The following is a 17,695-nucleotide window of genomic DNA, read 5'->3' as shown; positions in this document are numbered from 1 at the left end:
GCCCCTTATATAGTGCCCCCAGTAGTGGTCCCCCTTGTGCAGTGTCCCTTTTGCCCCCAGTATTAAGCCCCTTATAAAGTGCCCCTTATATAGTGCCCCCAGTAGCAGTCCACCCCCAATGCAGTGCCCCCAATAGCGGTAACCTTTATGCAGTGCCCCTTAAATAGTGGCCCCAGTTGTAGTCTCCCCCCTATGCAGTACCCCCAGTATTGCTCTTTATATAGAGCCCCCAGCAGTGGTCCCTCGATGCAGTGCCCCTAGTGGTAGTCTCCTCCCCCCCCTATGCAGTGCCCCTAGTAGTAGTCCCCTCCCCTTGTAGTGCCCCTAGTAGTAGTGCCCCCAGTAGTAGTAGTCCCCAGTAGTAGTAGTCCCCCGCCCCCCTTGTAGTATCCCCCCACCCTTGTAGTGCCCCCAGTCATGGTCTCCACCTTGTAGTGCCAGCACCCCCCCCCAGTAGACTCACGTAATAAAAAAAAACCAACACTTACCTGAATCCCCGCTCCCGCCACCGCCATCTGCTCCTCCGTCTGTCCTCCTGGGCCGGGCCGCTCTGCATTATGGGAGAGACATCATATTACGTAATGACGCCTCTCCCATTACCCACTGTTTTGATCAGACTCTCATTGGCTGCTGATCAAAACATACACACAGCAGCCGGCGGCTGTGTGTTAGTCAGTGTAGCGTTGACCTAACTCCGTCCGGTCACCGCTACACACGCGGTGCAGCCTGTGTCACAGAGACACAGACTGCCCGTGGCCAGTGGCCCGCATGGCGCTGCAGCCCGGGGGGCACATGGCACCCTGCCCCCCGGCCCAGCCCACCACTGCCCCCCTTCCTGCCCCCAATACTGTCCCAAATTCTATCTACCCTTACTCTCTCCCTGCCCCAGCTGCTGCATGCCTCTACCCCTCTCTGCCCCAGCATTGCCCAAAATGCTGCTTGCCTTTGCCCACCCACCACACCCTCCCTACACCAGCCACTACCTGCACTAATCCACTCCCTAACCCCAGCACTGTCCCACAGTACTGCCTGCCCTTACTCCTCTCAATTGCAACCGCTCCTTGCCTCAACCCGAAGCTCTACCCCAACAGAATCCTCAACCCCAAGCTGTATTTATAAGCATTATCAGTATTGAAAGTTAGAGTGTGACTTGCCATTGTGTATGTGTAGGCCATGTGGGGTGGTCTGATGTGATGTGAGGAGACATATGGGTGCTTAAAAGCATAAATTGTGATGGGACCCATAAACCGTGAAGTAGTGCCCCACTTTTTTTAAAGTGAGGTGTCTGCGGCTAAAGCAGTTATTCCAGTGAGATGGAGGTCCTCCTCTCCTCCAACGGTGATTGACTGGTTTACTAGAATTGACTTGTACATGGATATGGAGGACATAATGACCTCTGTTGACGGAAACTATGAATCTTTTAGGGACACAGTCTAGCTGGATGAACTTCAGAGACTCCCAGAATTACAAACAGATTATTTAGGTTGCATGTCCGTGTCCCCCGGTTTAATGAGATGTTTGTCCTTGGCCCGTTCTAATGGGTAATGCGCTGGGTGATGCCCATTTCCCCCTTTTTTTTTTTTTCTCTTGCTGGCGCTTTTAAATAGGCCCTTGGATTTTCAGATTCTGAGATTATTTAACCTGGAGCTTTTTGCTTTGTCCTGTTTTCCTTTTCTTTCTCTCCCCCCCTCTTCTAAAACTCTCTTCTAATTTTTTTTTCAGTTTTTTTTCCCTCTCTTTCTATGGTAACAATTGACGTTATATCTTGCAGTCATATGGGACGTGTGAACTATATGTGATATGGTATGTTCTAAATGACCTGATAATTGTTCACCTGAATATGTACCGTTTGTATTTTTATGTACTTTTTTCTCAAATAAACATAAGTTGCACTTAAAGTGAGGTGTTCCAGGGAATCACACATTTTTTTTGGCTCATCATGATCACTGATCTCTGCAGTGTCCCCCAGATGGATTAACAAGGAAAGGATATTTTATGTGAGTACATAAAAATTAGGGATGTGCAGGCTCGGATAGGTTCGAGTTTGCACGTTGAGTTCGGATTTTTCCCTCCAAAAAAACGGAAATCAGAAAGAGGCTAAACGTCATCTTACATGGACGAACATCATCATTCCTGGACAAAAGTCTCCAGGAATGATGATGTTCGTCCATGTAAGATGACGTTTAGCCTCTTTCTGAGTTCCGTTTTTTTGGAGGGAAAAATCCGAACTCAACGTGCAAACTCGAACCTATCCGAGCCTGCACATCCCTAATAAAAATCCAACTTCTGTTGCATCACTTTTAAACATACATCTACCAACCTCTCCTCCTTATTACTCTAGTAATCATATAATGTAGTAGTAGTCATAACAATTGCAATGTTATATTTTTATATTGACAATTTTAATTTGTTCTATTTGTTTAGGACATTATTTAAACAAAGATGTTTGCAAAAGCTACCAGAAATTTCCTGAGAGATATCGATGCTGGTGGGGAGTTAATATCGGTCTCCAGTTTAAATGATTCGGATAAGGCCCAGCTTCTCAGTGTAGTGGCAAAGAGGAGGCGATTCTGGCACTGGCAAAAACCAAAGTACCACTTTTCATCATGTGCTTGCCTACTGAGTGACATACTGACTGAGGAGAGAACTGTGACGCCCGGTAAGTGTCATATAAGGACTTGTGTCCCTGGCTAACTGCATAAGACCATTAATCATACACAATGTGACCTCTGTTACCCTCCTGGGTAAAGTTGCTGCCTGTACATTTTGTATGTCATTTGGTAGTGATGTATAGGAGACGTATGCTGCAGATGTGTCAATTTTGATTATGATCTAAGCAAATATTGAAACTCTCCTTTCCATTTTTATTATCTGTTTTGACTGTTCTTTTGGACATTGATGTTCCATAAAGCATGGACTTTGGATACTGTTCTGTTGATTTTATGGAGGCATTAAACGCTCATCCTTATCTTATGCTAGGCCTACATTGCCAGATAAAATGCCTGTCAGACCGACAGACATTTTTCTGGCAGGCTGACACCTTGCAGATATATTGCGAGCATACACTGAGAGATATATCAGTGTATTGACCCCAATATCTGTGCTCCGCCCTCGGGGAGGAGACATTTCCCGATTTCTTCCATGGGAAGGAACAGGGGGAAATGTCTTTCTGTCGGCCGTGGCTGGGCATACACTGCCCGGTGTGGCCGTCATTTAGCATACAAAATATCGCATCGGACGGGCATGCTGGACAATCCGGCATGCCCGCCCAATATTTTACCCTCGGTTGCCCGCGCACACAGTACAATTATCAGAGGGATCCGCTGATATCTGGCGGATCGCCCCGATAATCGTACAGTGTATGCCCGGCATTAGTCATATTCGTATTTGCAGTCAGTTGGAGTCAGTCTGTGCCTCAAAGTGCTACAAATAATTGATTTGAGAATGCTGGGCTGATTACCTGTGACTTTGTATAATTGATTCTTGCTTTGTTCTCATGGTTTATTTTTGGGGAATGAATCATGGTTGATAGAGAAAAAAAAATGTAAAACATATTTTTTTTAATTTTTGGGGGGGGGGGGGGGGGGGGGGTATTGTAGCTTTTTTTTTTTTTTTTTTTATATATATATATATATATATGGCTCTGCACGGGGTGTACAGTTTGCAAGTGTCCATATTTATTGTTTTTTCCACCATTAAAAGATAATTTGTCAAGTTTGGGAAGCCTTTTCTTTATACAATCCTGCCTTGTAAGGACCACCTCTCCTTTTTCTGAACCTGAGAGCCAGCTTTCGCTGTGACTTACAACACTAGAGGGCTCAGTCCAGCCATAGTACTTCATCACAGTTAGCAGTTCTGTTGAAGTACCTTGTAGTGTAGCAAGATGAAAAGTAGGCAGCAGAGAGTTGATGCGGATTGCTATGGCTGTATGTGAAGGGGGCAGGATTGATTAAGAAGGGCTTATCCACTTTTAGTTTGTATATTCACAGCAACTTTTACTAAATACATTGCTTGTTCTCATTAAGCTTCTTTCTGCCCCTGTTAACAATGACTTTATATCATCACGTAGCGTTTGTTTTGTGGTGCAGAGACATGACACAAGGCTGCTTTTTCGGAAACATTTGTATCTAGTGCAAACAGCCATGTCATGTGCCTGAACAGCTGCACCTGAGTATCATGGAAATGAACCAGAAGGATAAAGTAATGTAAAAATATATAAGGAGGTTCAGTTTGTGGAAAAAAGTCATCTTAAGGTTGCAAACCCTTCATTCTTATATTTACTGTATTAGTGATTTTATTTTTTCAGATGGGGCAATATAATTTTTTTTTTTCTTCATGCCATAGGGGACACCGGCATTACCATATAGGCTGGAGCAGGAGGAGTCCGGGCACCAACTGGTTAAACTTTTTCTCCCACCAGCCCTGGCTACTCCTCCCCTTTACCCCACCCCTAGCCCCAGGCAGGGCAGTTTTAGTTTGGGGCCTTGCAGGAGTAGGCACTATTAGAGACTGCGTTTAAGCAGTCTATGCTTTTTCTTTTGCTTTATTTAATTTTATGATTTTTTTTTTTTTTTTTTTTTTTAATACTATGAGTGAGCAGCGCTAAGCATCCTGGCGAGTGGGTCAGTGTCTTCACACACCAGGGGCCCGCAGCCAGGCGCCGGGGGAGGGCGGCACCGCTAGTGCTAGACAAGGTAAGAGTGACTACCTGCTTTCAGGGAGCCGTGCTGCAGCGGCTGTCGCAGTTGGTGTGGGAGATCACTGGCGGTGCTGACAGCGGTCACCCAGGCTGCCTGGCTCCTCCGCTAGACCACCAGGGGACAGGCAATGGGGTGTCTCTCTCCTTCCAGCTGAGTGGGGTTTGGGTTGTTGAGCATTGTAGCTTTCAGTGCTAACACTGAGTTCTGGCACGGCCCCCTCTCCAAATGGTCAGAGTGACTCTTATTTGGAGGATTGCTGCAGGGGGGGCGGGGCTTTTCTATTAAGCCCCTCTTTCTGTTTTGAAGTCACATTCACTGCACTTCCCCTTATTGCACACAGTATTTTACCTAGCTATTGTGCGGGGACGGCCCTGGATTGCTGTACATGTCTTCCACGGGCAAGGCACCCACGGATGGGAGTGCTTCAGTATTGTGTAACTGCAGGACATGTACCACTGTACTTTTTCCTCAGGCACCGGACCATGGTGGGCTCTGTGTTCGGTGCTTCACAGCTAGATGGTTCAGGTGGCCACGTCTTCCAACCAGGAACCGGCTTGGACTACCTCTCTTGGGAACTGCCATGGTTTCAGGTCTTCTCGCATGTAATGTTGCAGTGGACTCGCTAATAGATTGGCTGCCCCAGGGCTTGTATCCTTACAGGATCCCAGCTGCCCCCAGTTGTTTCGTTTCATCAGTGCAGGGTTTAGCACAGCTGTCTGCATCTTTCCAAACACAGACCTTCCAGGCTAGATAATTCTATGCTCGGTTATGATTTGGACTCTGAGGTTTCCTCGGCTCACCAGAACAATATGTCCAGTACTTCAGAGGCCGGGACCTCTTATTTCCTGCAGGACTCTATTCCGCACAGTAGGAGGTTCCGCAGAATTACCATCTTCTGCGCAGCTAGAGGTCCTCTTAGTAAAGGCATGGGCTCTCCCTAATTCGAATCGAGCCAGATGTGAGTTTCCTCCTCAGGGTACTCTCATTGCCTGTCTGTTCTTGAACACTACCCTTCCTATTCTTAATACAACATCTCTTAAGTATCCGACAAATAGCAAGTGGGAACCTCCTTTCAAGGGTTAGTTTTTTTTACTCTTGCAGGTGCTATCGCACATCCAGCCCTAGCTTTCGCTTGGGTGACTTAAGCCATTGGAGGCTGGGCAGGCGCATCCTCTGCTGCTAGGTGAGCCCTCTGGCTTTGTTCCTGGAGCGCTGACTTAGACTCTAACTAAGGCCTAGAGGCTCTTTTTCAGGAGACATTGTGGTCTCGATTGGGTAAAGGTCGTGACTATGGTAGCAGCGGCCTTCCTCCCTTCAGCGGCAGCACCTAGGTTGTGAACTTCTAATTTTCTTTCCTTTTATCTGCAGCAAAAAGTCAGGGGCCAGCCTTGCTCAAGGTCCAAGGGTTACTCATCAAGGGGTTCCAGGTCCTTGCTAAACAGCTCTGGTCTACCGGACGCCCTACCACCAAGTCTACTGACATGCCTGCAGCTTGATGGGGCCGGCTTACTCCTGAGGGATACCAGCTTGGAGGCCGACTTCTGCTATTCTTCGAAACCTGGTTAGCGTCCACCTAGGTAGGCCTGGGTCGAGGGTTGTCTCCCTAGGCTGCGCCCTAACCTTTCGGGAGCTGCCTGCTAACGAATTTTGTTCAACGGGTTCTCTGGTGCATTCAGGTAAATCAGAGAGCCTGTGGGAGTTTTTTTCACTCCCTGGCTGGCTTCCAAAGCAATTGTTCCAGTTCTCCCATCTCAAAGGGGCATGGGCTTTTCTGCCAGCCTCTTCTTGGGTCAGAAGCCGATCGGTTCCTTCCGACCTGGTTTTTGTGGGTCCCCAAATTCCATATGGAGTCTCTGCGTTCCATCATTCTGGCTTTGGAGTCGGGGGATTTCATGGCCTCCTTGGACATCGGAATGTCTTTTTGCATGAACTTATCCAGATCATTCACCATAGTTTCCTCAGGTTGGCGGTTCCTTAGGTCTTTATGAAAGTCATGGTGGTCAGGGCAGCTCTTTTGCGCCGCAGGGGTATCAGGATTCTGCCCTATTTAGATGATCTTCTCCCGGTCTCCGGAAGCTCTCATGGAACATATCCGTCTCAAAGTGGATCTCCTCCACTCGCACGGATGGATCGTCAGTTGGGAATTCCTCCTTGTCTCCATCAGGAGACATATCCTCTCCTTGCTGGATTCCAAGATTCAGCGGGTCTTCCTCCCACTAGAAAAGCTTGGGACCTACAGGTCAGGATTCGCAAGTTCTTTTGTCATTGCTGAGGGTCAATACTCTCTTGCATGCAGGTCCGGGGATCTCTGGTCTCGGACTTCAACAGGGTGGAGTATGCCAAGTTTCACTCCCCGCCTCTTTAAATGTGACTTCTGTCCAGGTGGAACTGGTCTCATCTACAGCTTACGACACAAAAGATCATTCTCTCTTCTGAAGTTTCGTCTCTCCCTCTTGTGGTGGCTCCAGGGTTTCCAGTTGGCGCCCCTTTTAGCTTCAAGAATGGGTTCTCCTTAACACCGACAGAAGTCTGCGCTGGTGGAGGTCAGTAACATGTCAGGGTGCCTTTCAGGGTCAGGGGTCAACTCTGGAGACTTGGTTGCCGATAGTTGTTTTGGAGCTTCTTGCAGTCTTTTGGGCTCTTTGTCTGGCTCTGCCTCTTTTCCAGAATCATTCTGTCCAGGTACAGCTGTCTCCTACATCAACCATCCCAGCAGCAATCGTAGTCGAGACACCTTCAAAAATGAGTGTCTGTGGGTAACAGTGAAGCATGGTGGAGGTTCCTTGCAAGTTTAGGGCTGCATTTCAGCAAATGGAGTTGGGTATTTGGTATGGCTGTCAAAATCCTGACACCGGCATCCCGACAGGGTTAGCATACCGACACTTGATTGGTATGCTAAGCCCCCCTCCCACCTAGTTCCTGAACCTAACCATCCCCTTAGTGCCTAACCCCTAACCCCCACCCCGCTACTTGCCTTCGGTAACCCGGCGGTTGGGATGTCTGCGCAGGGATTGTGATTTCCGTCGGGATTCTGGCGCCGGTAATATTGGCGCCGGCATCGTGGCTGCCGGGATACTGACTGTATCCCCCTAGAAGAATTGATGCGGATGTGAAGGCAAAGGGTTGTCACACCAAATATTGATTTGATTTAGATTTCTCTTCCGTCCATTCATTTTGGATTTTGTTAATTGATAAAAATAAACTAACACTTCTATTTGTGAAAGCATTCTGACTTTGCAAAAGGTTTAGGCAGGTGTGGGAAGAAATTCTGCACAGTCCTGTATGTCTGTCTTCTTTCTCCTTTTTCTCGCTCCTGTCTTTGGCTTGCTAACTAAACTGGCCTGGTTGGGGGTGGGGTATTGGAGAGGAGGAGTCAGGGCTGCTGGGAGAAAAAGTTTAACTAGTTGGTGCCCGGACTCCTCCTGCTCCAGCCTATACCGATGGTAATGCCTGTGTCCTCTATGGATTCCGAAGAAAAATATTTAACCAGGTAAGACCATAAATCTCTTCCCTTCTTTTGGTCTGCACATGCGCAATCGAAGGCCATCAATGGTTCAACAAGTAATGGTTTTCTCCCGCTGGTTAAAAAAAACCCATCGACCATTGATGGTGAACCCATCGACGGCCATCTGTAATTGGGTATAAGCAGGTGAGCTGCCAATCAGGTTGGGAATAGGTCTGATATCAAGGTATTTTACTTTATACACATTTTGTCTAGTAATGGGAAAACTCTTAATTATTTTTTAGCATGTAACATTTCTTTAGTTTAACACACACATAAGTGTTCTCTTGATTTTGGGGAAATTTTAGTAACAGCGTGTGCCTTGTCAGGAAGTAAGGTAAGACACGGGCAGGTCGGGCTGAGAATTTATGCAGGGGTGGGGGAGGATTTCTGTTCTTTTATACTTGAAGCAGCACTTTCAGAAGTTTCGGCGCTGTTCGTCCCCTGGCTACGTGCAGCTGTGTTTCTCAGTGTCTTTCCTGGCTGAGAACGGGGAGGGAGGGGTTAAGTTGTAAGTGGGAACATCAAAAGTTGCAACTTGGTAAAGCTTGACACAGTAAGTCTTTCAAGGTCGCACTTATCTTCTTTTTCAGCTTTTTATTGCAAGAATTTTCTACTGGGAGCATGCAATTAATTCCTGTATGGCCCTTCTCCTATGAAAGTTCTGGGCCTTGCTCTTATTGTGTGTGTGTGTGTGTGTGTGTGTGTGTGTGTGTGTGTGTGTGTCTTCATCATCATTGTTCCTTTTTCTCTTCTAGTTGTCATCGAATCTGAATTTGTGAAATATGAGGATAAATGTGGCGATGTCATTAAGGGTAATCTTGATGCTGAATTTGGAGTGTTTCATGGCAATGCTGGTGGGTCCGGCCATGTAGACAGCCTGTCTTCCTTTGGAACCCTAAGAAAGCAAGAGGTTGACATGCAGCATCTTATGAAAGATATACAAGACAGGTTGGTGATCACACTTATTACAAATGTTTGCCTGTGTAGCTTTTATTGATGTTTCTTTGTTTTTAAAATTTGTTTAATTCTTTTCTGCTTTTTTAAAACCTAGATTTTTTTCCCCCTGTAATGATTTGGCCTTGATGCTGCGATGGGCCATATTATACACCTTTTCCACTGGCAAAAATACCCGGCTTATTGCCGTGTGATCCTGGGTAGCTGCTCAGTGGAAAAGGCTCCTAGTAAAAAATCCCAGTATGGTCCGGACTGTTTCGTTTTTTTTATCCCATCCCCGATTCATTCGGGGAGGCTGTAATCTCTCCCTGCCAGTCACCCCGGTGACAGATGTCACATCACAGCCTCCCGAAAGGACCCTGTCTCTTCCCAGGAATGAGCCTTCAGACACTTCAGAAATTAAACATCCTAACAGCCGACTCTAAACGACTTCTGCCACTCCCCTCCGCCAAAACCTGCGCTGGCTCCCATTCCCCTACAGAATCCTCTTCAAACTCCTCCCCTTCACATACAAGGCCCTCTCTAACTCCCTATATCTAAACCTTACATACTCTCTCCTGCCTTGCCGGTCTGCCAGTGATCGCCGTCTCTCCTTTACCCTGGTTACTTCATCTCATGCTCGCATCCAAGATTTTGCCCGTGCAGCCCCCCTTCACTGTAATGAGCTCCCTCGCTCGATCAGGCTCTCCCCCGACCTTGCATAGCTTCAAACGTGCACTGAAAACCCACCTGTTCATCAAAGCATACATTTCCACCACATAACCGCGTCACCAGGTCACACTCTCCACACCATCCTGCCTCAGCCATCTCCACCTTGCCTACGTCCTGCCCTCAGGTCCCCATCTACACACTCATGCCTCATGTCATCTGTCTGTCTCCCCTAGATTGTAGGCGCCTAGAAGCATGGTCCTCCTCCATACCTCCATACCGTCTCACAGCCCACTTCTCTAGCACTTCAATGACAGCCTTCACCTTCCCAGCTGTATTGTGTACTGAGAATTGTGGTGCTAATTGTTACTTGTGCTCTGTTTATGTTTTGGTTACTGTATTGTCATGTAATGTTCTGGGTACCCTGTACTGTCCTACTGTTGATGTATGTACGGCGCTGCGGACCACTTGTGGCGCCTTATAAATAAAAAATAATAATAACATATAGGTGTTGCAGATTGTGTGGATCACTCGGTTACATCACATTGCACTCATATAGGGACTGAGCGTGGTACATCTTCCATAATTTCCTATATATTTAGTGTTCACTCTAGCATCCTGCAGTTTCTCTTATCTGCTCTGGTGCTTCTAGCACACTTAGCTGATGCAGCAAACTGAGATACAGGTGCTAGGTGCTAGATCAGGTATGGGGAACCTCAGGCCCGGGGGCCGTATAAGGCCCCCGGAATCATTTGGTCTGGCCCTCTGAGCTTTTTTCTGTTAGCCTCATCTGCATCCTGCAGCCAGAATCTATGCAGCAGAGCCGCCTGGAGCATCCTTAGGGCGCTTCAGATGGTCACACTGCTGCTCTTACAGCTCCCTGGAGCATCCTCAGGATGCTCCAGGCATTGCTGTAATCACTGGTGATTGTGGCCCCGTCCCTGTGTGACATCACACAGAGGGGGTGTGGCCTGCATCAGGACCACAAATAATGTTATATATATCAAAATGGCCCTTGGCAGAAAAAAAGTTTTCTTCCCCTGTGCTAGATGCACCAGAGCAGAGAGCAACACCCCAGGCAGGAAAGAGGAATTGCACGGGTTGTGACAGGTGCAGGGTGCTAGAGTGAACACTAGAATTGTGAGGTCGGGCAACCTCTATGGTACCAGCAGCACATTTGGAAACACAATTGAAATGGGAGGCTGATCTATCACAGCCACCATCTGAGGATTTGTGGGCAACTATATTTCGTACTTGCTTTCAAATGTCCTGCTTTATTAACCATGCTGAAATGTTCTATAAACTAATTCATAGACTATTTTTAACCTCGGATAGGCAACACAAAATTTGTCCCTCCACATCTAATCTAATTAATTAATTGTAGAAATTGTGGTCAGATGGGAAGAATTTTCGATGCATTTTGGGACTGCCAGCAGCTCAGTCCTTTTGTAGGTGGAGTTCTTCCCTTGATTAACATAGTTACGGTGTGTCATTGTCACCTGGCCCGTTGTTGGTCCTCTTTCAATTCTCTTCTCCCCTTTGATGAGCTGGTTTGGATGGAGTGAATACTAGGATGAATGGAGAAGTAATACAATTAATGCTTATGTTGCAAGCCTAATGCTGGGTACTCACTGGCAGATATATCGGCCGTTCAATTGAACGTCCGCTATATTGTGTGTGTGTGTGTGTCAGCCAGTGTGTGTGTCAGCCAGTGTGTAAAGACTATCGCGTCGGCTGTGCAGCACGGCCGATGGCCGAAATATACGTAGAGGGCGCGGGTGTAAGTGTGTATGTACGTTCTGATGTCCTAGAGTGTACCATCCTTTAGTCTTTTGGACTCTCCGCACTGGGACTTTATAATGCAGTTTTCTACTTCAGGGTCCATAGGGGTCCACAGGGTTGACCTTGGGGTTTAGCTGGATCTGGATCCACGGGCACCACGTAGTTAAAGCTTTAGCTGCTCCCAGGATGCACTTGGGTCCGTCCTCCTCTATACCCCGCCCCCGAGCCACAGGCATCTCAGTTTTAGTTGGTGCCCGGCCGGAGTCGAGTCACCCTGGCGTGGTGGGGCTGCAGTAGCAGCCTCTAAGATTGTTTTAAATTTTTTAAAAGAAGATTTTATTTATTTATTTTTTCTATCTTCAGAGCGGCAGCATCAGACTGTCCATCTGGACGTCCGAGCTGCCGCTGCGACGCCAGTACTGATCTGGGGATTGCAGCGGGACCCCGGAGTCAGTACTAGTGTGGCTCCGGGACCTCCCACTGACTGCTTCCGGACTCAAGGGGACAAGGTAAGCCGCGAGCAGCGCTGCTTCCGCTGCCCGCGGGGAAAATGCAGTCTATTGCCGCTGGTCTCTGGGGACAGACCGGCGGCGCTAGTATACACAGGAATACCCCGCGTGACCGCTGGACCACCAGGGTGTAAGGACCGGAAGGGAACCGGCATCCCTGGGGTTAAACACTAGCCCGGGGAGGCAGCTTTCCCTGGTTTAGCGGCTCCTCCCCTCAGCTCAGCGCGCCTTCTCTCATGTGTGCTGGCGTCGCTGAGCTGCTCCTACTGTGCCACTCCTCCTCAGAGCTCTCCGGCGGCCATCCTCTATTGGCATCAACGCAGCAGATCTCCCAGGCGGTGCTGACCTGGTCCCCCTGCGTACCTCTCCCCTGAATCTGGGAGGTTGATTGTAGTGTAAAGGTGCAGTGAGTATATATAACATATCCTCTGCATTGTATGTGACTATTGCTAGTGCTGCCTGTCTGTGCTTTTTCTACTTACTGTTAGCTTATACCTGTCCCTTTTCTTCTCCTACGGCCCGATAGGTGTGTGGGGGAAGGGCTTTTCTGTGGACCTCACTTATATAAATCAAGTATTTGTGAGGTCAGTCACATACGGTTGTATGCTATTCAGTGCCATATCGTGGACTGTTTGTGTTGCATACTTGTGAGTGCGCTGGTGTTATAACATCTTTTCCTTGTGATACAGATTTATTGCATATTTATTGTGTCATGTCTGATGAGGAAATTAAGCACTCCGTGGCTCCCGTGTTGCTTTCCTGCAGACGCTGTTCTGCAGGAGTGGATAGGGAGGAACTATCTCAGGATGGTCTGTGCGGGCGCTGCCAGCTGGTACCTGGCCCCTCTAAACCCCCTATGTCGCAGGATCCTCCTTGGGCGATGTTTTCACAGGTGCTGGCGTCAATTGCGGACCGTTTAGCCGTTTCGCCTGCAGTACCTATCAGGGCGTTGCCCCAGCTTAGCATCCCCCATTCCCCGGGTATTCTGCAATTATTGCTGTCTCCCCCCGGGTCTCAGACTGTGGGTCCTTATGCGGGGTTACCTGTGTATGTCCAGTCCCCCCCTGTGACACAGAAGTCTGTGGTGCCTTTTCCGGGTTTTCCTCAGGCGGCTCTTCCACCATGGGTGGATGTCCTCTCTAACTCTGTACAGAGTTTGGCTGCATCATCTTCGGCTTTTCAGTCGATGTTGCAGAGTGATTTGCCCTCTAAGGCGTCCAAGCGTCCCGTAGTGAGTTCTCTGACGGCACAGCTGTCGGACTCGGATGTGTCCTCAGATGACGGAGAAGTCCATGAGGACTCTGACTCAGATGCCATGGCCCAGGAGATGGAGACTAAGTCCTCCATAAATGTGCCGGCATTGGTTAGGGCGGTGCGGGCTATCCTGAATATAGAGGATGATGCATCGGCCCCTAAGTACCCTAATTTTAAAAAAACCAAGGTAACTTTGAGTGTCTTTCCCTTGTCTGACCAGTTGATGGATCATATGGCTTGGGCCTGGCAGATGCCCAGTAAGAGATTCCAGCCTCGAGAGGTTGGCATCTAATTACCCTTTTCCTGAAGCTCATTGCAGGAAGTGGGAGACCCCACTAGCGGTGGATTCCCATGTCACCCGTTTGTTTAAGAGCGCTACGCTACCGTTGCCGTCTATCTCCTCCTTAAAGGATCCCACGGACAGGAAGGTAGAGATCTGTTTGAAATCCATTTAGTCCCTTTCAGGAGCAGTGGCGCTCCCGTCCATGGCCATCTCGTGGGTGGCTTTAGCCATCGAGAGCTGGGCTAACGCTTTGGAGAATTAATTTCCAGAAGATGCTCCGGATATCCAGAGAGCATTAATTAGCAAATGAGGGATGCTGCTTCCTATATAGGGGAAGCGTCTTTGGATGCTAGCCTGCTGACCTCTAGGGTTTCGGCTGCAGCTGTGTCTGCTCGTAGGTCCATGTGGCTGAGGTCTTGGCGAGCAGATACAGACTCTAAAAAGGGTCTGGAGGCCTTTCCTTTTAATGTAGAGTTACTATTTGGTCCGGACTTGGACAAGATAGTAGATACTTTGGATAAATCCAAGTTGGCCTTCCTTCCTTCGGCTTCAGCGCCGACTAAGGTAAGGAGCTCTGCCTTTCGGGTTCAAGGTAAGGCCAAAGGTCAGTCCTTCCCGAGACATTCAGCGACCAAGGTCGCACCCAAGCCCAAAAAACAGGCATGGAGTGCTCGGCGCCCTTCTTCCAAGCAGGAGGATAAACCTGCTGCCTGATGGGACGGGCCTCCCTCTGGGGGACCTCAGAGTGGGAGGCCGACTTCTCCAATTCGCCCAGTGCTGGCACAATACCACCACGGATGCCTGGGTTCGAGAAGTAGTCTCTCAGGGGTACGCCCTGTCCTTCTGGCTCAGGCCGCCCCACCAGTTTTTTTGCATGAGTCCTTCTCTGGACAAGACTAAAGCTTCCCAGATTCAGGTAGCTATAGAATCCTTGCTACAAGCAGGGGTCATTGTTCCCGTTCCGGGACGGGGTACTATTCTACTCTGTTTCTGGTACAGAAGCCCAATGGTTCTCATCGCCCTATCCTGAATTTGAAGTCTCTGAACAAATACCTCAGGGTTCCCAAATTCAGGATGGAAACATTACGTTCCATCATTCTGGCGATGGAACCTGGGGATTACATGGTCTCCATGGATATCCAGGACGCTTATCTCCACGTGCCCATAGCACCTGCACACCAACGGTATCTGAGGTTTGCTATCCTGCAACATCACTACCAGTTTCGGGCGTTGCCTTTTGGCCTTTCCACGGCTCCGAGGGTGTTCACAAAGGTGATGGCTATTATGGCCGCCCACCTTCGGGGCCAGGGTATACGGCTGCTGCCGTATCTGGACGATCTTCTTCTGCTGGCGAGCTCCCTGGAGGTACTCCCTCGACATCTCCACCTGACCATTGCTTGTCTTCAGGCACACGGGTGGTTGATAAATTGGAAGAAGTCATCTCTGATCCCATCACAACGGATGGTTCATTTGGGAGCCCTTCTGGATTCTCGTCAGCAGAGGATTTTCCTGACTCCGGAAAAGGTGTCCTTCCTACAACTGCGGATACACAGTTGCCTGAGCAGTGCCAGGGTGTCGGTCCACTCTGCCATGAGAGTCCTAGGGTCTACGGTGTCGGCATTCGACATGGTGGAATTTGCCCAGTTCCATTCCAGGCCCCTGCAGGGGCAGATTCTATCGGAATGGAATGGGTTACCTCACCGGATCTGATCCCAGACGCTGGTCTTGTCCTCGGAAGTGCGCCAGTCTCTAGCTTGGTGTCTTCAGCCAGCTCATCTCATCGAGGGTCGCCCCTTTTGGATTCCGGACTGGGTTCTGCTCACAACAGATGCCAGTCTCCGGGGTTGGGGGGCAGTGACCGGCTCGTTGTCCCTTCAGGGCCGTTGGTCTGCAGAGGAAGCAGTTCTTCCCATAAACGTGCTGGAGTTGCGGGCCGTGTACAGGGCTCTGCTGTCGTCAGGCACCGCTCTTCTCGGAAGGGCAGTTCAGGTGCAATCCGACAACGCCACCACGGTGGCATACATCAATCACCAGGGAGGAACTCGCAGTCGAGCTGCGATGTCGGAGGTGTCTCAGATCCTGGCTTGGGCGGAGTGCCACCTTCCAGCAATCTCGGCAGTCTTCATCCCGGGAGTCCTCAATTGGGAGGCAGACTTCCTCAGCCGTCACGACGTGCATCCCGGGGAATGGTCGCTTCACCCAGAGGTGTTTTCAACTTCTCGTGGACAAATGGGGACTGCCGGAGTTGGACCTGATGGCCTCCCATCACAATTACAAGTTACCAGTGTACGGCTCAAGGACAAGGGACGCAGGCGCAAGCCTGGTGGACGCGCTGTCGGTGAAATTGACATTTCACCTAGCGTACCTGTTCCCTCCGATCTCTCTGCCACCTTGGGTACTAAGAAAAATCAAACAGGACGGGGGCACGTTTCTGCTGGTGGCTCCAGCTTGGCCCAGACGTCCTTGGTACTCTGATCTCAGGAGCTTGTCCGTAGATGCTCCGTTCCTTCTGCCTCAGCGTCGGGACCTGCTGTCTCAGGGGCCTTGCCTTTACCCATATCTGGGTCGGCTGTCTTTGACGGCGTGGCTCTTGAGACAGCAGTCTTAAGGTCCAGGGGCTTTTCAAGCTCTGTCATCAGTACCATTCTGAGGGTGCGTAAACCTGCCTCTGCACGGATTTACCACAGAGTGTGGCACACTTACTTTCAGTGGTGTGAGTCCAGAAACTTTGATCCTCAGGTGTTCAGGGTTTCTAGGATTTTGGCATTTCTGCAGTCAGGTCTTGACCTGGGCTTACGTCTTGCTTCCCTGAAGGTTCATGTATCGGCTCTGTCTGTGTGATTCCAACGTGGAATCGCTACACTGCCTGATGTTCACACCTTTTTCCATGGTGTTCTTAGAATCCAGCCTCCCTTTGTGCCTCCAGTGGCTCCGTGGGACTTGGCGGTGGTTCTTCAGGTCCTGCAGGGACCTCCTTTTGAACCTCTTGAGTCGGTTGACCTCAAGTGGTTAACACTTAAGACTGTGTTCCTCCTGGCAGTTGCTTCGGCCAGGAGGGTATCCGAGTTGGGGGCACTTTCCTGTAGTCCCCCCTTCTTAATTTTTCACCAGGACAGAGCAGTGCTTCGCACTCGTCCTGAGTTTTTGCCTACAGTAGTCTCTAAGTTCCACATCAATCAGGAACTGGTGTGCCAGCTTTTCAGTCCCCCTGATCTTACAGCTGGCGAGGCTTTGTTGGACGTTGTCCTTGCTCTCGGAATTTATGTTGATCGGACTGCTTCTGTTAGAAGGTCCGATTCTTTGTTTATCCTCTTTGGTTTTCATAAGAGGGGTTGGCCTGCTAACAATCAAACTTTAGCCCTTTGGCTTTGTTCTGTTTATTAGGGAGGCTTATATACAGGAACGTTTACCTGTTCCAGCCTCTGTTAAGGCTCATTCCACTCGGTCTGTGGGTCCTTCCTGGGCTGCTAGACGTGGTGCCTCCGCTGTTCGGCTGTGCAAGGCAGCCACTTGGTCTTCCATTCAGACGTTTTTGAGGTTTTATGCGTTTGACACCTGTGCCTCTCAGGATGCATCCTTCAGGCGCAGGATTCTCCTTTTGTGCGCAGGAGCGTCCCCGCCCTTAGTTGAACTGCTTTGGGACATCCCCAAGGTCAACCCTGTGGGCCCGCTATGGACCCTGAAATAGAAAACAAGAGATATGGTAAGAACTTACCTTTGTTATCTCTGTTTCTACGAAGTCCATAGGGTCCACAGGGCGCCCGCCCTGACGCACCTGGCTTCAAATGGGCTGTGTTGCTGGTCACCGGTTTTCCGTCTCCCATTTCTGTGAGTATGGTTTCTTGTGTGTTCCAGTCTTCCTTCTCTCTGTTTCGTCTCCTCCTCCGGCCTTGGCTGCTTACCAACTGAGGTGACTGTGGCTCGGGGGCGGGGTATAGAGGACGGACCCAAGTGTATCCTGGGAGCAGCTAAAGCTTTAACTGCGTGGTGCTCGTGGATCCATATCCAGCTATACCCCAAGGTCAACCCTGTAGACACTATGGTCTTTGCAGAAATAGAG

General features: G+C 49.3%; 1 protein-coding gene across 1 annotated transcript in view; it reads left to right on the top strand.

The window, feature by feature from the left end:
* The window catches only part of GSDME (gasdermin E), a 171,118-nt gene that overhangs the window by 10,713 nt on the left and 142,710 nt on the right, over positions 1–17,695 (top strand). Inside the window, exons 2-3 of the mRNA XM_088457800.1 lie at positions 2,425–2,659; positions 8,961–9,153. Coding sequence (XP_088313926.1) covers positions 2,443–2,659; positions 8,961–9,153 — 410 coding nt within the window. The 5' untranslated portion in view covers positions 2,425–2,442. The remainder of the gene's footprint in view (positions 1–2,424; positions 2,660–8,960; positions 9,154–17,695) is intronic.

Source organism: Taudactylus pleione, unplaced genomic scaffold (assembly GCF_031769625.1).
Source record: "Taudactylus pleione unplaced genomic scaffold, aTauple2 ptg000788l, whole genome shotgun sequence".
In the NCBI taxonomy this organism is placed as follows: Eukaryota; Metazoa; Chordata; class Amphibia; order Anura; family Myobatrachidae; genus Taudactylus; species Taudactylus pleione.
This window is presented reverse-complemented; position numbering and strand designations above follow the sequence as displayed.